The sequence below is a fragment of the Nelumbo lutea genome, chromosome 4, assembly GCF_056320005.1.
Source record: "Nelumbo lutea isolate HS-2025 chromosome 4, American lotus-T2T, whole genome shotgun sequence".
In the NCBI taxonomy this organism is placed as follows: domain Eukaryota; kingdom Viridiplantae; phylum Streptophyta; class Magnoliopsida; order Proteales; family Nelumbonaceae; genus Nelumbo; species Nelumbo lutea.
Window position 1 is genome coordinate 49,268,643 of NC_142687.1, and position 20,208 is coordinate 49,288,850.

Consider the following 20,208-nt stretch of genomic DNA (forward strand, 5'->3'; position numbering starts at 1 on the left):
TTGTAGTTTCCATAAAAAAGAGTATGTTGGGAATACTCTCTTTATTTGACAAAGTGGTTGGTCCTATCACAATGATCACTAGCATATATATATATATCATCCTAATATGCTCCATCATGCCTAGGTATTGGCCCCAAAAGTACCTCACTAATTGTCATATAAAAAATAGACAAGTTCGATACCAATCTGGTATCATTATCAAGTCTAGAGACAACAATCAAACTACTCCACTAATTGAAAGGTTTAGGAGCATATTGAAATGGTCCAGTATAATGTTTCATAAACACCCATACTTATATAGTTATACCTTGGGTTGAATCCTACTAGTTGAGACAAATTGCACCACTCTTAGGTAGTATAAGTCATGCTTGTCTTATCAGAATAAACTGTCGTAGTTCGTTCATTGATTTAGAACACTTTAGCCTATATACCGGTCATGAATGTCTCTACACATAATTCTATAATGTATATCAAGTTACATAAAAATATACCCAATAACACATGTAATGAACCAATAAAACTGAAATCTTATTCATAATAATATTAGTTTACATCACATTTGGATCTTGAGGGCATACACTATCTAACAATCAAGAAATCTTGCACCTTTAAGTATGGGAAGAACATGAAACTTCCAAATTAGATAGATTTTACTGTCTAATCTTGATCGCGATGAGGTTGGTGAGACCATCTTAATTGTGAAGAAGATGTCATGCTTGTCTTAAGTATGGGAAGAACATGAAACTCATATGAGATGTCATTGCAACAAATTCAAACAGCCAAGAAACAAAGCACAAGAAGGTTTAGGTATCAGGCTCTAATACCATGAAGCAATTTGAACTGAGGAAGTAAAATCAATGTTCAATCTTCTGAGTCATCAAAATATATATTTATATCTTCTCTTGAAGGTTGTTTACATCCAATGAAATGGTTATGTATAGAGATAAGCAAATAAGTGCTTTAAAGAAACAGGAAACTACTAATGAGGATAATAAGAGAGATCTTGTTGATGTGTTGGTGTGGGTTCCAGTGTAGGCCTGATCACGTCCTTCATTATTTGTATATCTAGCAAAAAGCAATAGTAAAACTATGAAAGCTTTGACAAATGTGATCTTGGGTTCTTAATATAAAAGCAAGAAACATGGATCTTGAGTGGAGGATGCAATGAAAAAGATTCAAGATGGAACAAGATTTTTCAAAACAATATGCTCAAAAGAAAATGATTTCTCCTAGAATCAAAAAATGGTGAAAAAAGAAAATTCAGTGGTTAAAATCTGCACAGTTGATTTATAGACAATGAGCTCAAAAATTGTTATTAGATTATATCATCCAAAGGAATACCAACCTTCCAACCGTAAGTATCAATATCAAATTTGATGAAACAAGATTTAGCCCGACCTCGTAATCACTCAATACGTGGCAAAGGCAACAACTCAGCACAACAGCACGCCTGATGCGCAAACTCCGAAAGGAGGAACCAGCGGTCCAAACTCCCTACGAGGAGACCGAACTCCCCACAAGGAGCCCGAGCTCTACCTTAGGCCCCGAGCCTTACAAACACAAAGGGCAATAACCCAAACTGGCCCGCACCATGGCAGCTCGGGACACTTCTATCCGAACTCAAGACTTCGCCTCGCTCACCACTCTGGCACTTCACCTCCAGGACGCCGAACTGAACAAACATACCGTTCCTGACACCGAGGAAGTCTGTATCCAGGGGCGGCACACCTGACTGGCTTGGGATTTGACGCTTGACAGCCGCACTTCAAACGGCCACCTGCCACGGCCACCTGCCACCGCCATCTCCAGTTACAGAGACAGCTCCGACAAGGAGTAGTGGCGGTTCTGTCCCAGCAGAGGGGATGACACTCGAACTGCCAGAAGCACAAAAGTAATCATACCCGACCTGACAGAAGCCTCGGAGTGAGTGCGCAAAGTGGTTATAAAAGGCTCCCTACCCCCCAAGAACAAGGTATGTGAACTTTGCGCCATCTGGTTTTATCTTGCCTTTGAGAGAATTCTAATTTGAGCTTCAGAGCAATCTCACCAGGTTCCCCCCGAAGTTTCCTCATCTTCCTTGTTACAGGTTCCCTGTAGCTTCGTTCAGAGACAAGGTTGTTGACAGCTAGGACCGGCCGGATTGCGCACCATCAATTGGCGCCGTCTGTGGGAATGCTTCTAAAAGCCTCCCTCTAAAACTCTCATAACCTCTTCTTCTTCCAAAAACCCCAACACTCATGGATTCTTCCAGCAATGTTGGACATGGCACAGAGACGAACACCACCGGGGAACAACTCCAAATCCCCGTGGTGTGCATCAGACAGTTCACCATCCCCCTCCCGGTGGATGGGATCCCCAGCTTGAATGCACCATGAACACCCCGGGACCTTGTTGGGAAGTTCATGTAAGAGCTTAAAACCCGAGCGAGGAGATAGGTAATACACCCGCCTACGCCTGGGAAGGGGACCCACTTGCTTCTTAAGCACTAAAATAGAAGAGAATATCTCAAAGTCTAAAGGGAAGCCCTATTCGCAAAATAAGGAGATTGTCCCCACCAAGTTACGAATGGAGTTCGGGTGAAGCTAACCGACAGTAATGCCGAAGTGGTTCATGGCCTCGATAAGAAGGGGGTGGAAAGGCAGTCACAGCCCTACAATGAGCTGCTCCCGGAATATCACGATCTCTTCAAGACCGTGTTCCCAAGGAAAACTACCCGAAGGTATGAAGTAGGCATACTCCCTAGGCAAGTTGTAATAGGTAATAAGGGATTGGAGCCCCTTAGGTGTGATGGTCGAGGGACCAAACTTGTCTAACGTCTGACCTCGACGAGAGGTGGATGCCAAACTACCCGAGGCGACTCAGCCTATGGGTTCGAGCTCTTCCTCGAGCTCTACCTCCGGTTTGCTAGGACCACCAGTGGATGCAACTCGGTTCGTAGACCTACATCTGACCTACTTGAAGAACTGTCTGAGCTATCCGAGCTAGACATCGAGGACAAAAGATGGATTCCAGGAAAGTACTCACTCGGAAAAAGGCTTGAACAGACTACGGGAACGGGAACACGAGCAAAAAAACCTTGAATGCGAGCTAAAAGCTCGGATGCGAGCTGAAATTCGGACGCGAACTCAAGAAATAAAACGCAGAATTGACAAGCAACTGGGGTCCCCCACTATTTGTACCCACAGTAACAGAGAATCAAGAGCTCAGATCAAAGACAATCCAATGGCCCACAGTCGCACTGACCGCACGTCTCCTGAGACCGAGACGTGATTGGCCACACATCTTTTGAAACTGAAAGAGCGCCAGCGCACGTCTCCTCACATTAAAGGCTGCAGTGGCGCGTTTTTTCAAATTTGAAAAGACGCCCACTGTCACGTCTCCCAGCGGCGTGTTTTTTAAATTTTGAAATAAATGTGCGTTGTCACGTCTGTCAGCATTTATAGATGGAATGGCGCATTTTTTGACTTTTTGGCACTCTAGAAACCCAAAAAAATCCTGACGAATGTGCACTTTGCGCTATCAGTCAAACCAGTTCGAAGTACGAGACAAATCCACCCGCCACTTCACGAAATCCCCGTGCCAGGGCAAGCCCCTTAGCGCGAGGAGTGGGGGGCAATTGATGAAGGAAGATTTGGCTCGACCTCGTAATCACTCAACATGTGGCAAAGGCAACAGCTCGGCACATCAGCACGCCCGAGGTGCAAACTCCGAAAGGAGGAACCAGCGGTCCAAACTCCCTACGAGGAGCCCAAACTCCCCACAAGGAGCCCGAGCTCTCCCTTAGGCCCCGAGCTTACAAACACAAAGGGCAATAACCCGAACTGGCCTGCCCCATGGCAGCTCGGGACACACCTCTATCCGAACTCAAGACTTCACCTCGCTCACCACTCCGACACTTCGCCTCCAGGATGCCAAACTGAACAAACGTACCGTGCCTAACACCGAGGAAGTCCGTATCCTGGGGCGGCGCACCTGACTGACTTGGGATCTAACGTTTGACAGCCGCACTTCAAACGGCCACCTGCCACCGCCACCTGCCACCTGCATCTCCAATTACAGAGACGGCTCCGACAAGGAGTAGTGGCGGTTCTGTCCCAACAAAGGGGATGACACCCGAACTAGCAGAAGCACAGAAGTAATCATACCCAACCTGACAGAAGCCTCGGAGTGAGTGCGCGAAGTGGTTATAAAAGGCTCCCCACCCCCCAAGAACAAGGTATGTGAACTTTGCGCCATCTGGATTTATCTTGCCTTTGAGAGAATTCTAACTTGAGCTTCGGAGCAATCTCACCGAGTTCCCCCTAGAGTTTACTCATCTTCCCTGTTACAGGTTCCCTGTAGCACCGTTCAGAGGCAAGGTCGTTGACAACTAGGACCGGCAGGATTGCCCACCATCAAAATTGAAGGAAGGTATAGCACAAGGGAGGACTTCTCAGACCATAGGTAAATAGTGTGGATATTCCTATATACAAAATTTGAAATCCTAACTTGTGCATATAACAAAACAGATCAAGCAACAATAGAAGGGATTAGAGATGAAGGTAACAAGGGGGCAAAGGTTAGGGGAGGCTTGCACAACGACAGGAGAGAGACTCCCATAGTGTGAGAGGAAAATCCGTATGCCTAGCTTAGATTAGAGCAGTAAACCAATCAGAATTGAATATAATTGTGCTTATTGTTCATCCTAACCTAGATTCATTTTGCATCATTTATTACACTCCCCTTATTTTCTTATATCTCTTAGGCCCTATTTGCTTTTCAGTAAGTTACTAACCGGATTAAATGCAAATATGTGGGCAAGTTTTTACTGAGAAATACTTACCCGGGTAAGTGCATTTATCCATGTTCTTTTATTTCCCATGTAAATAAGGTAATAACCATTTTATCCATAAAAATTTATTATTAAAAATGAGCATTTTTGCCTCATTCAAGTGTTAGCAACTTTCCCCCTAGGTGGGAAAGTTATTTACCCACCTAGGAGATAGGTATCACTTACCCTGGTAAGTGATGACCAGGAAAATAAATTTTCCTTGGACCCTACTTAAATCTGAAAAATGAACATAGGTTTCTTGGTTAATGGGAACCAAAATCCCATTGACCAACTTTCCTCCTCTCAAAATCCAAAAAGAGAATGCCCCCTTAATGTGTTTTCGTTACTCGTCAAAATTCTATAGTGATTTAAAACAATTTTTATCAATAACCCTAAACCAAAATGCTAAATGTTTGTTTGCTTGTCCTAAAATTCAAATTCAAATTTCTATTTAGCATAAAGCCATACACTTTCATCCCTAATGCCTATCCAGTCAAATTTTTAAGGGTCATTTACCAAAACACCCCCTATAGTTTTATGAATTTACTAAAACCTACCCTATAGTTTGTGTTTTACTTAATAGACTTATAGTTTGCAATCAATTTACTTAATCGACCTTCCATTATATGAGAGTGGAAAATGACTGTTTTGATCATAACATCAATTCAAATAATTTAATCAAAAGAAAATAAAAATAAAAATGCTAATTTTGCCCCTCGTAAGACATGAACAACCACTCTATTTTGTTCTATTTGGTCATTATTTTCTATACAAAAAAAAAAGTATTAGGGGTACTTTGGAATAAACAACTATGGATACATTACCCTTAAATATTTTCACTCAGTTTATGGGTACTTTCGTAATAAACAGCCATGGATCCATGCCCTTGAACATTTTCCACTTAGTTTATGTGATCATGGTACTATTTTCAGGTGTCAAACCAAATAGTTTTTAATGAAAGGTCAATTAAGTAAATAGGTTGCAAACTATGGGGGGTGTTTTAGTAAAATAAAAACTATAGGGTAGGTATAAGTAGACTCATAAAACTATAAGAGGCATTCTAGTAAATGACCCAATATTTAATTATACTCAAATTTCCTAATCAGTCCAGAATCATTAAGATCGTGCTCAATATCTTACCCATTTATAAAAAAGAAGAAATGGATGAATCGTCCGTCCAACACCTTGATTTTATATTTTCAGTCCTACCCCTCCCTGATTTTATATTTCCAATCGTATCCCTTGAAGAAAATGAGACAAGTAAACACTTTGATTTTATATTTCCAGTCCTACCCCTCCCTGATTTCATATTTTCAATCGTATCCCTTCAAGAGAATGGAATAAATAGATTTTCATATTTTCAATTGTATCCCCTGAAGAGAATGGGACAACTAAATTTTGGGCGAAGACCTTAGACTCCAACACCCTGATTTTATATTTCCAATCCTACCCCTCCTTGATTTTATATTTTCAATTGTATCCCCTAAAGAGAATGAGACAAGTAAACACTCTGATTTTATATTTCTAGTCCTACCCCCTCCCTGATTTCATATTTTCAATGGTATCCCCTAAAGAAAATGGAACAAATAGATTTTCATATTTCCAATCGTATCCCCTAAAGAGAATGGGACAAGTAGATTTTGGGCGAACATCTTAGACTCCAACACCTAATTTTATATTTCTAATCCTACCCCCTCCCTGATTTCATATTTCCAATCATATCCCACTTAAAATGCCTGAAGAGAATGGGACAAGTAGATTTTGGGCGAACACCCTGACTTGTCCCATTCGTAATATTGGGCAAACACCCTCATTTGTTCCACTCGTAATAGCAAATGCATGTTTCTCCCCTTCTCACCCCTACAACGCTGTCGATTGTCCTACTTGGAAAACACCCTGTTGTTGGCATTGGAAAACAGGAAGTTTCTCTTCTCCATTTCACAAATGGTTTTGGTGCTAAAAAGGCGAATAAGAGAAAGGTAGCAGAGGGTGTTTCGGAATTGACACTTGTCACGTATGGAACTCCAAGTGTTTATTTTCTTGGATTTTGTAGATAATCGGACTTATTGCGCTAAGGGGAAGAAGACCGAAGTGGAATGCATGCCGAAATACTTCTCAGCAGTGTCAGGATTTTCCCCATCTCAGTGGTAAGATCCTTTTAGGTTTAGGTTTTGTGTTTTGGTTTATCAACAATGTAGTTGTTCATAAATTTTTTAGCATTTTGGGTTTTTTAGCTCAAGCCTACTAACAATGTAGTTGGGCTTTGATTTTTACTTTTTAGCAGCAAGTGAAAATTTTGAAAAATTTTTACTTTTTTTTTTTTTGTCTGAATAGTTCTCAGCAGTGTCAGGATTTTGCCCATCTTAGTGGTAATTTCTAACCTATTTTTTTGCTCATATCTTTTTAGATTTAGGTTTTATAAATAGGTTTCCAAATTAAATAAAATTTTCTGTTTTGGTTTATCAACAATGTAGTTGTTGATAAATTTTTTAGTATTTTGGGTTTTTTAGCTCAGGTCTCCCAACAATGTAGTGGGTTATGATTTTTACTTTTTAGCAGCGAGTCAGAAATTTAAAAAATTCTTACTTTTTGTTTTGATTTTATCCACTATAACTTAGGTTTCTTATGTTTCTTTTTCTTTTTCTCTCGTGAAAATCTAAAAATTTTGAGATTTTAGACTCTTTTCTATAACATCAAGGTACTTTATATAACTTTGACTGAAATAATAACTAAAGTTACATGTCATTCTCATATATCTTTTAGGTTTTTAATGAATATAACTGCATTATTCAATTGATTTTAAATAGATTTCATAAATAGATTTCCTATTTTGTGTTTTTTGTTCCTATTTTTTGTGATTAAATTAAATAAAATTTTCTATTTTGGTTTATGAGCAATAGATTACTGAATCATGAATGAAATTTTTACTATTTTGGTTTAACAATAGATTTTTATTGATCGGGTATAGGTTTTTTAGTTCATCAACACTGAAGCATATTCAAAGAGGGTTAAAATCAATATCGATTTCAGTGGTTCAACTGATGGTAGTTTTTCAGCATCTTGGGTTTTTTAGTTCAGGCCTCTCAAATATGTAGTTTGGTGCAACATAATGATAGGTAAGGATTTTTAGCAGCAAGTGAGAAATTTCAAAAATTCTTACTTTTTGTTTTGATTTTTCTCCACTATAACTTAGGTTTATCTACTATAATGATAGGTTTCTTTTTCTTATGTTTCCAACTGGCAACAAATGTGGTTTATTTATCCCTTTGCTTAGCCAATGCATCTGTCATTGCATTGGCTATTCTTGCTACCCAATTAAAACGATGCAAATCCCTTTACAACCTTTATCTCCCTCATGATGCTTCAGTATAGTCATCTCAGATAATGACTTCTGCTATTCAATAGTTAATTAATTAAATTAACATAATAGCTTAGTTTAATTCTAACCATTAATAGTAATTATTTTCATAAGTTTTAAGTTATCACAAAACAGGAGATCGGTTAAGAGTGGCATCTCCAATTCTCCATAAATTTTGTGTTTCATTGGGATGAATTGTATCCGTCTATAATGTCGTTAAATGTAATTTTATCATTGATTTGGTGCATTAATGTTTTAATCTAATGCATTTGCAACCAACATTTTATAATTATAAAATTTGGATCTTAGCATTTTGTGAGGACAAGGTTCAAAGTATCATTACGTATCGGATCATTCCGGGACCCTTTCGATATGCCCCTACAGTGGGTGTATCAAGGGTCTGGCCAATTCAAGGGATGGAGGAGTCCTAGACCGGCTCCCCTGAACCAGTTTTGAAAAAATAAAAAAAGTAAAAAGCGCAAGCGTCGAAATGCCCGATACGCCCATACTGGCGTATCGAGCGTATTGATATTTTCAACCTTGTGTGAGGAGTCTTTTTATGTTTTATATAATTGTCTTAGGAACTGAACAGTATGTCAACTTTCATTTATGCCTGAGATGTAAAAGCATAGTTAAACATCACCAATACCCTCTGCATCGCACGGGCCATTCCACTAGTTAAAAAAGAAAAAAAAGAAAACAAAGATTGAACACGAAAGGTTATGGAGAAAACAATACATAAATAATATTAGGGGAATTTTCGGTAACCCAACTGCAATAAAACGAGAAACCATTTGAATTTCAAGTACATCATAAATCTAAAAAAAAAAAAAAACAAAATGGCAGATAAGCTCAAAAATCAATAGTTTAATTAATTTAATGGCAAAATTACTACCAAAAAAATTAATTTTATGGCAAAAGAATGGCAAATACAACTTAACTTGAAACCAGCCTGAACATTACTATTTACATATTAGATTGTTTATACACTTGAGTATGAATGTAACTTTGGTCAAATTAGAACTACTAAGGCATATTTGTAGTAACGAGTTTCTCTTGAACCCTTGCAACCCGTTCCTGCATGTGAAATGACTATAGAATAAGTCAACAGAAAAAATTCTTTATATATTTATAAGGTCAACAATATTTTTGGAACGGAGTTTTGTGCAATAAAAAAACGTCCAAAAAATGAACATGATAGAAATGTGAATGCTGATATGGATTAATGAAAAAAGCTATAAAGGATGGGGCACAGAAAATGAATTTATTTGAATGAAGATAGGAGTAGCTCGAATAGGGGGAAAAACACGGGAAACTAGACTAAAATGGTTTAGTCAGTCATGGTCAGAGGAGCATCTTTAACGCCAGTAAGAAGTAATCTGTAAACAGAAGGGACTAGAAGACTTATGGGCAGAACAGAAAGGATATGGGTTAGGTAATGAGAAATTATTTAGGGAACCCATTACTTAAAAATGGATATGGAACCAAATAGCACAGAATATAGGAATGGGATTCATGTAGCTGACCCCGTGTAGTTGGGACAACATAATGATATATATTAGGCTGATCAAGTTGTTAAGAATTCAGTGTTGCAACCCTATTATAGTTGTTAACATCTAGATGAAATGCAAGTTTTCTTTGATGGATCAAGATGAACATTGCAAGCTCTGGCTGACGTGTGTGAGAACGCAAGTTTGAGTCTGAGACCAGCCACATGTGTAAAAAATGCTAAAGGTGCTTTTTTAAAATGATCAAGATAACATGAAATATGTATTTGTGCTTCAAATCTAGAAATACCACCAGAATCTGACCATTGACAACCACATTTCAGAAAGAACAATAGAACAAAAGGTGCATGCTTTCAAGTTTGAATGCAACTATGCATGGGCCACTTGATGTAATGGCAATGAAAATTGGGGACTGAGAAGCATGAGAATACAGATCCAAATCTCACAGTAGTCACTTTGTGCAAAAAAGACTAAAGTTCATATCCAGTCCACCCCTCCCAAGACCCAGGTAGCTAGGACCAACATTTGGTATTGTCCCACTTGAAGTCGGGATGCAGTACCATCTTAAGAGTGAAGAATATAAACAAAACAGCAACAGTTTCTTGGTCCATTTTTATACTCTTTCCTGAAGACAACCTCAGGCCATGTCATGATGGGAATGGAGAACCCTCCATAGTTGTATCATGGACAAAGTTGCACATGCAGGAGTTAAGAGAATCACTCAATGATGAGTGCCACCTAGACAGATACCTTGGGCAAAAATATTGGAAGTTGTATTCAAATCAAGCAGAGATTGTTCAGTTTTTTGGATGAGAGCAATGTGTGTGTGTGTGTGTTTTGGGTGTTGCAACTTTTTACGCCATTTTCCTTGGGACAGAAACATACAGCTTATGTTTAGGAAGGGAAGAAGTATTTTGCATGAATTATTATGGTACTGACTTCAAGGTGGCACCCATGGAAAGTGGGTTCTGGTTTTAGTATTTTACTAAGGGTGGGTCTTGGCGCAACAGTTGGGTTGCTCCATTACGACCTGGGTGACCAAGGTTCAAAGTTTCAAATCTTGGAAACAGCCTCTCTGTATGTGCAAGGGTAAGGCAGCATACTGTCCCACCCCAGACCCCAATCATGACTCCTCTTCTATTTCAGTTTTTGGAAGAAATGAATGAAACCTTGAAAGATTTTGAACGGCGAATCGAGGGATCAATTTGTAAAGCAGTTAGATATGATTTCTCAGCTGCATCAAAATCTTCAATAGCCAAAAATGCATCACCTTGAGAGAGATAAGCCTGCAGCATTTAAACTAGTTAGCATCTAAAAAGGATGAGGCTTTTAGAAACAAATTGTTTTGGGGTACAATTCCAAGCTGAGGAAATGTAAAGGAATTAAGGCAAGGCTAACATTTGTAATGGGGTGCAAGGAACAAAATATGTAATGTAAATTCTTTTTTCATTATTTAATGAAGTTATTTTACCAATCAAAAAAATGGTTGTATCCATCAAAGAAAGACATTTTTTAATGGTTGGGATTCATTGTCCACCTAATAGAGTAGTCCTCTGGGACCCATAGGGTTAGCTACGTTTCTGCTTGAGAACCCTCCTGTATATTTCATATGTATATATAAAGGCTGGATTAGGTAATGTATTATATATGTATATAAAGGCCATTACTCCCAGCTATCTAGGATCTTGGGGCTTGGGGGACTGTATACAGACCTTTTTTGTCACAAATGCTCTCATATAAATCATTTGTTTCCGTCATATTACATGCAAACTAATACAGCCTAAGGAGGAGGAAAAGTACTGAAACATGCTTGTTAGTTCCAAACTTGTAGAATGCTCTGCCCAATGAACAGTAACCCTTACCTGAGGGTATTGAGGAGCTATGGTAAAAGCTTCCTTGGCATCTTCAAGAGCCCCAGAATAGTTACCCATTGCTAATCTTGCAGCAGACCTGAAAAGCAAGGAAAAAAAAACAAGAAAACAAAGAAAGGAACTTGTAACAATGAAATTCCATCTAGTGTAATAGCATCAAAGAAGGAAAGAAACCATCCATGAATGTTCTAGGAATGGATCAAACTTCCTCCAGCATTCATGTCAGGTCCCTGATGAAAAGTAAGACATGATCAAATGTGAGATAAGTTGACAGAAGAAAAACACAAGTCTGTTTATGTGACCCCAAAGGATTGGAGACCTAGACCTAGATACTACAGAGCATATACAACTATACAAGACTCAAAATTGATATATTGTTGTAAACTTGTCATATTAAGCTGGAAATGGCAAACCACCAGCTCCTCTGAAGTATTACCAGAAAAAAATATAAAGGTATTTTTAACAAAGTGAAGCACATCGGTTGATTCAGTCATTTCCCTAAATTGGTTACTCTTTTTACATGGAAGAAAATAAAAATTTTTGAGAATATGAATTCAGCCAACCTGCTTTTATAAATAATATGCAAGCCTCCAAGAGGTTTAAGATCAATAGCCTGCAACCATAAGACACATGGCATGGTTAGTGCCATATTCATCTCAATCCTTCTAAATTCAGGATGATCATAAACAGTGGTGAATGGCAATATCCCCCCTCCATACCAAAACAATAATAAATTACAAGTTACAAAATCATTAGCCTTTCTACAGTAGGAAGAGGAGGTTTCAAAATAAGTAGGCAATGCAAATTTAACAATAATAGGAGTAAAAGCCAGGGTACAAGTAGGGTTGGAGACCAAGAGATAACTCAATGTGACCTCTTCCATTACTTTGGTTGAATAATTAATAACAAAGTGGAGATTGAGCATGTTGCCAATAGAGTTCATGGTTGTCAAGGCAATATCCAGGTGACAAAGTGCTCATGGAAGGTCACCTTGCTTAAACACCAAACTATTTTGTATTGTTAATTATTTTTATATTCTTTACTTTTGAAATTATAATAATAAAACAGATTTGTTAAACAAAAATATTCATTTTGTGGGTTTATATATTAGTTTCTTTTTATTATTTTCTTATTTGTTAGGGTTCAATCAACACACATGTTGGTGTTTGGTTTCTTGAACCCTTGAGAACTTAAGCTATCCCAATAACCAAGGAAGAACTTAAAATTTTGTCCAATCAACACATTCTTCCACACTTTCTTTTCTTCTTTTCCTAGGACAAAAATAGGCGTCAACCCCTATATTTTTTGAATTTTCTTTTCTTTTTTATTATGCAAACTTAAAAGAAAAGAAAAAGAAGTGTAAAAGAAGGAAAAGGTGAAGGCTGGAGCATATATCTCATAAAGCTCCAGCATGTTACAAACATAACTCATCCTGGTAGGCTGGTACGACTTAAGCTCTTGGTGAATAAGTTTGCTAGTTAATCTTCTAATCTCACATATGGTGTGACAACATCTCCACTTGTCACCTTTTCTTTTACAAAATGACAATCAACTTCAATGTATTTAGCCTTTCGTGGAAAACTGGATTGGAAGCAATGTGAGTGGAAGCTTGATTATCACAAAAGAACATCAATCTCGTGGAGAAGATGCTTTAGTCAAATTAATTCACAAGTGGTGTGTGCCCAATGTTTTAAAAGTGCAAGATGCATAAAAAGCACAAGGATCATTTTGCACCCAAGGCATGAGGCGCGAGGCGCAAGATGAGGCATGCACCTTTTAGAAGTAAGGCACAAAAATGCAATAAAAATGCTAAAACTATGGTATGAGACCACATGAATTTTCCAATATGGACCTAAATGTTCACAACCAATGGATAAACTTGAGGAGTTTATCTTGACAAAGTTGACATTCTCACACTACCCAAGTAATGAAGCAATCAGTCTGCTCAGGTTGTAACCTAAGGTGTGAGGGTGCGTGTTTACTAGAAACATTTAACCAGACCATATCAGAGTAAAAATGTATTTTCTGACAGTTTTGTACTCTGAGAAGAGAGCATTACTGTACCTATTTTTTGGATACAATTTTGTGTTCTTTTGATAATTAACTTTTTGACCAAAGTTAATGCATTGAAGCATAAGATAGTTGGAGCATTTAATGATGGGCCCACACTTTTGCACCAATTTCAAACAAACAAGATGAATGCAAAAACGGTTTAAAATGTATCATGTTTGCATTCATGAACCGAAAAATGAGTAAATATGTAGTGTACATATTTGCATTTGCATTGCAACCAAACGCAGCCCAGATATCTCACTTAATGTCCTAATGTATTTAGAATTCATATTAGGAAGTCTAATACGTTTTCTAAGGTAGTTAGGAGTCTTAGTGAGAAAGGTTTCCTATTAGTTTCTAATTAGTTAGATCTTTGACTAGTTTGACTAGGAAAGTTTCTAATTAGTTAGAACTCCTAGATAGTAGGAAAGTGGGCTGAAGTTACGAACTTCCTAACTACTCTAATTTCCTAATAGGATTAGGAGGTTTAGTTATGAAGGGATTAAGGCACATATCTAATATTTTATATTAATTAACTATATTAAAGAAAAGTAAGTGTGACAAAGAACAATCCTTATGTTGATGATAAAAATAAAACGCAAATTTAAAACCAACCCAATATTGGAGTAATTTTCCTGTTTGGTGGTGAGCCAACATTTCAACCTTTTAGGTCAAATTTGTCAACTTTGATGTCATAATTAAATAATAATAAAAATTAAAAAAGAGAAAAGCACAGAAAAATATAAACAATATATAAAAAAATTGTAGAAAACATCTCTAATATGTATGTTCATTATATCAAACAAAAATAAGTATAACAAATAAGAATAATTTTTATAGACAGAGAAATATAAAAGAATTATAGAAATTTTTTAAAATATAATATTTACTATCATCATCATAAAAAATTACCAAGTGCAAATCACGTGGCACTTACTAGTGTATATAGAGATCATTAACCCCTCCTTTCCACTTTCGCCCGTTTTGGGGTGGGAACTAGTCAACTAACGAACTTGTGTAAAGAAACAGGTCTTTCTCCGTGTATGGGAGGACACTAAGATGGACAGAGTGGGAATACAGAGGATCACATCCCAAAGAACCATCCCAGGTAAAATTCCTGCTTATAACACCTGAAAAAATTCAATAATTGTCGCTATAGTGCTACCATTGCCATGTTAACATTTTTACCTTTTTGCTTCATTGCTTTGTTAACTTTTAAGATTAACCAAAATAGAAAAATAAGGGAAAAAATCACATAAAACAACTACTAAAGTAACTATCGTAACGGTATTTTCAACTGGAAGATTTGCAAAATGTTAAGTCATGACAAATTGAATACCTCAGAGAGTAAAGCCTCAGCCTCAGATAAGTTGCTCTTCTCCAGCTCCTCCTCACCTCTCTTTCTTAGCGCAAGTGCCTCGAGATTCTTGGAAGCTTCGGACAAGTCCTTGCCGCAGAAATTTAGAAGTACTTCGGCGGCACGAAAGGGGGTTCCACAATGACCAACAAAAATTGCATCAGGCAGGAAGACGAGGTTGGGTCCAGAGCCGCACCGGCCCAAGCAGCCACAGGAGTTGATTGAGATATCAGGAGGAGCGAGACCGGACAGAATTTCTAAGGTTCGCAGTGATCCCTGTCGACGGCAAGTCCTATTCGTGCAAACCCTAATTTCGAGCTCCGCCTTTACTGCATAATTGGGAAAAGGTGATTTGGGCTTGAAAAAACTGAGATCAAAGGGAGAAGATGGATTCTTAGTGGGTGGAGAATTGAAAGACAATGTCGATAGTAATGGCGACAAGAAAAGGGAGATTTGAGGTTTGTTGGAGTATTGAGGGACAGTTTTGGGGTGGAAACTGAAGTAGCTTACACTGATTTTCATCTCAAGTGTATCTCGGTCTCTCAAAACACAAACAGAACACTCACTCACGTTCGTCTGCTGGTTTATTATTCTCGTTTAGTCGTTTGTTTTCTATGGACATCGTGACAACTAACAAGATAATCGGATTTGATTAAATAAAGGGATATTTAGTGTTCAGTCCACCTAAGATTTGGTAAATTATTTTCTACCCCTAAAATTAAAAGGTCATTTATAAAAGATAAATTACAAGGACCTCCTGTACTGTGGCGTCAGTGAAAAGGCCTTTTGCTTTTTTTCGATAAAGATCCCTTTAAACTTTGGCCATTAAACAAAACCCCTTTAGCATTTCCTAATTAACTTCAAAAAAGAGATTCCATTTGATTGTTTAAAGTTTTTTAAATTTCTAAATTACCTTTTCTAATTTATTTTATCAGGCTTTTTTCCTCATCCTAAGAGGTACTTTAGGTGAATAAGTAGATAGGCTTTAGTCCAGGTAGAGGTAATGGAGTAAGTGTATTGTCCAATAAAGAGGGGGTCTTAGTCATTGACCCCATAATATAGGGGTCCTTGTAATTTATCCTTTATTAAAATACCTTCTATAATTTTATAGATTTATTAAAACCTATTTTTTGGGAAAATATCACTTTACTACCTTAAACTTTGGGGGTAATGTCAAGTTAGTACCTAAACTTTCAAATGTGTCACTGCAATACCTAAACTTTCAAAAAGTGTCAAATTAGTCCCTGTCATTAACCGACCGTCAGTTATCTATTCAAAAATGTCAAAACTAGCCTTTAAACGAAGATACTATTCATTGCCTTCTACCATAAGACTGAACTAGTTATCTTCCAAGAAAAATAGAGAAAAAACATAAAATATAATAGAGGAAAACAATAACTAAAAGCAAAGAAATAACTAGACAAGAATGTGTTTCAGATCTAAAGGTAGAAGACTGATTTCATTAGTCTAGAATCTCAAACACCTCAACCAATTTAGTCTCAAGGTAGAAGACAATGAATAGTGTCTTCTTTTGAAGGGTAATTTTGACATTTTCAATAGATAACTAACAATCGGTTAACGGAAGGGGCCAACTAGACACTTTTTTAAAGTTTAGGTACTATAGTGACACGTTTGGAAGTTCGGGTACTAACTTGACACTACCCCCAAAGTTCAGGGTACTAAAGTGGAATTTTCCCTTTTGCATTTTATTAAAGCACCCCTTATAGTTTGAAAGCTACTGGATTAATCCACCTTCTATTAGATGACATTGGAAAATGATAGTTCTGACCCTAATGTCCATTTGAATAAATTTAATCAAAAGAAAATAAAAATTAAAGTACTTTTGCCCCTAGTAAGACACGACGAACCACTCTATTTGGTCAATTTTGAAATAAACAATCATCGGACCATGAACTTGAAAACCTTTTTCATCCGGTTTAAGTTATTATGTTACTATTTTCAGATGGCAAAACAAACGCTTTTTTAGTGAAAGGTTGATTTAGTAAATAGATTGCAAATTATAAGGGGTGTTTTAATAAATGAAAACTATAGCATAGGTTTAAGTAAATCCATGAAACTATAGGGAGTGTTCTAGTAAATTAACCTTAATAAAAAGATAAAGTTAATCTAGATTTGTAGCACTCCTCAAACCAACCTCATCGTGCATCTCATCCGTGTATTGGAGACATCTTCCATGAATGGCAACATGCAAATACAGGAGATGTTCTTGATGTACCATTGCAACATAGAGCACTATGATATATATATATATATATATATATATATATATATATATATATATATATATATGTATGTATGTATAAACATGTATTTTATCAATAAATAATATATACTTATGTTCTACATGTAATATATGTATTACTAACGGGGACCTGCACATGGGGCACCCCTCCTTGTTCCTCGCCCCTATAAATCAAGACACTTTACTCCATCCCCACCTCGACCCCATTGGTGGGGAGGGTTCGAGGCGACACACCCATTCCTCGTCGAGGATGGGGAATCCTCAAAATTTTCCCACCCTAAGATAATCACATAAAAAATCAAATTTATAGACATATGCAAATAGGATTATAGGAATTTCATTATGACCAATTTTGGGGTTTTTTATAAATGAAATTATGGGATCCTAGGACTATAAGAATATGAGAAAAACTTAGAGATATTTTAAAAATAAAAAATAAATCTATGAATATTTTACTAATTTACCATCAAGTTTGGGGAATTATATGCAAATCCCATCCCTAATTTGGGGAAAAAATATTTTTCCTGTTTCCACCCCATCTCTGCTCATCCCCGTTTAAGATTTGAGAAAACTTGCCCCATTCGGGGTAGGGCAAGGTAGGGCCCTAGTTTTATAGGGAAAATTGCCATTCCTACAACTCTGATAATTTTTTTTAACTAATCAATTAATAGTAAATTGAATAACAATAAATTACAATATTTTATGATAATTTCCAAAAAAAATTATTGAAATTACAATTGATTGGTAGTAATGTATAGTAAATTAATTATTTACAATAATAATAAATTAATGTAAATTATTTTTTTAGCATAAATTATTTACTATTAATCAAAGTAAATGTAATTAATGTAATTATGGTAAATTATATTACTTTTAATTAAAAGTAAACCATTTTTTGTTAATTAATGTAAAACCAGGTATAAACGAAGTTAAACAAGTGGTCTAGATCAGTGTGGATAGACTTAATAGTTTTCCTAAATTATTTATTGAAATAATAATAATGGATTGTTATTTAAATAATAATGAAACAACTTCTTATAAATAGATTTCCTAATTTAATTTTCCTAATTTTTTTTAAAATTATTTAGTTGAATAATAATGGATTATTATTTAAAAATTTGGAAATTTCTAAAATTTTGAGCCCAAAGTTTTTCAAAATTTTCTAAGATTGACTAAGAAATTTCCAACCCCAAATTTTGGAAAACATTTGAAATCGACCAATACATGTTTGAAATTTGAAAAAAAAAAAACACATGTTACTTCATATGCTAGTAGGAAAGGTACGATTTATTATTTTGAATTAGAGCCAGTGTAATATAACTAATATTGGCACAAGCCGCACAACACATGTTGTGTATATGTTTATGGAGCAGAAAAAGGAATACTCAATATATAAGGATAAAACAATTGGTTTTCATCACCATGCTATGCTCAATCCTCAAAAGTCTATCTGAAAAATCTTCTTCCTTCTTTGTTATTTTGTGTCTAGGCTAGGGTTATTTCCTTTGTTTTAGGGTTAGTAAAGAAGAATAAAGGGTTAAAGAGTCTCTGAAGGATCGATTTTTAAAAGAAATATTTAGGTTGGACATAAAAGTTAAAGAGAAGAATAAAAAAGGTTGTAGGACACTAGATTCTAATTATGTTTTTCACCTATAGAAGAAGAGAACGATCAAGTAGTAGTTTCTAGCTAAGTATTATTTACTGTTCTAGGATTGGACACTACAAGGGTAAGATAGCTCCTGCAAGTCTATCCGATTAAAGATATAGGTTGTACCTATAAGTCCTGCTGTTCTAAAGGTTTTATTGGCACCGGAAAGTCCAACTAGTGTAAAGGTTTGGCTGGCACCCATAAGTCTATCTGGTTTAGCGTAATTCTTAGGTGTTGTGATTGATGCGAGGAGGTAGGCTTAATTTGGTCGAACCTCTATAAATCTTTTGTGTGCACTTTATTTTTTCTTGTTCTTGCATTTATTCTTGATACTTTATTTTAAAATTTTTGCACATATTGCAATATAAACATTCTTGCTCTCCATCTTCATTATATTGCAATCAAGGTTTAAATTATTGGTATAGTTTGATATGCCATATAGGGTGTATCAAACTTTAAGGTCACATACTATTTTTTTTAGTTTTTTTCAACATGTTCAGGGGGTTACTATAAGGCCTGGCTACCCCCTAAAATAGGTCTTACCTTGAAGCACCCTATATTTTGCATATTGGAGGTGTTTATTATGTTTTAAGAGACCCAAAAAGGTTAGAGCTTGATGGTGGGAAACATAGAATTTCAAATTTCTTTTAGCCAAATCAAGATAGAATCGAATCCCTAAGGCAGAAAACAATTTAATTTCTCTATGTATTGATCTATGATAATCAACCAATTTTATTTTCAAGACATGGAAAGAATGCTTCCTAGTATGAATGCCACAAACTCAGCTCCCAATGTGGTGTAGCACACCCAAGAAATCAGCCAAACTCAAGCTCCAAGCTGAAGATTGCGCAACCCAATTCAAGAACTCGTTGTAGGTCAACTTTGTGAGAATCGAACCTCACTGATTTGCACTCTAATGGATTGATTAAATCTCCAATGGATTGCAGCTGTTAGTCACTCGAGAGACTAGGGTTTTTGCTAGAAAAACTTAGAAGAGAAGAGATGAAAGGTTTTTGGGAGAATTGTTGTTGACGATATTGTTCTCTCTCAACTCTCCTACACTCTATCTTATATAGAACGGGACTACTAGAATCCTAAAAGGAGTTTTCCAATGATTTCCAACTATTTTGGAGAATTTCTAATTGAAATAAAATTCTAAAGTAATTAGAAATTCTATGTAATAAAATTGTTTCCTAACTAGCAGGGACCTGTGCGATGCACGGGAAAATCTGAAAGATTTAATAATTTTATTTTTCATTTAATGTTGATTTATAAAAAATAATTATTGCTAATTGAATATGAACAAATGTTTTTTAATAAATTTAGTTTTATTAATAATTT

General features: G+C 36.3%; 1 protein-coding gene across 2 annotated transcripts; it reads right to left on the bottom strand.

Annotated features, from left to right (window-relative positions):
• Nucleotides 1-9,034: 9,034 nt before the first annotated feature.
• Nucleotides 9,035-15,584, bottom strand: LOC148855667 (tetratricopeptide repeat (TPR)-containing protein). 2 transcript variants are annotated; one of them, XM_088986598.1, is made up of 5 exons: nucleotides 14,939-15,584; nucleotides 12,111-12,160; nucleotides 11,539-11,626; nucleotides 10,846-10,962; nucleotides 9,035-9,245 (listed from the first exon to the last, which is right to left on the bottom strand). In XM_088986598.1, exons 1-5 carry the CDS (start codon nucleotides 15,476-15,478, stop codon nucleotides 9,195-9,197), a joined length of 846 nt encoding a protein of 281 aa, XP_088842724.1. In that variant the 5' UTR covers nucleotides 15,479-15,584; the 3' UTR covers nucleotides 9,035-9,194. The 2 variants fall into 2 exon arrangements, with proteins under 2 accessions (XP_088842724.1, XP_088842725.1); XM_088986599.1 differs by lacking the exon at nucleotides 10,846-10,962.
• Nucleotides 15,585-20,208: the final 4,624 nt, after the last annotated feature.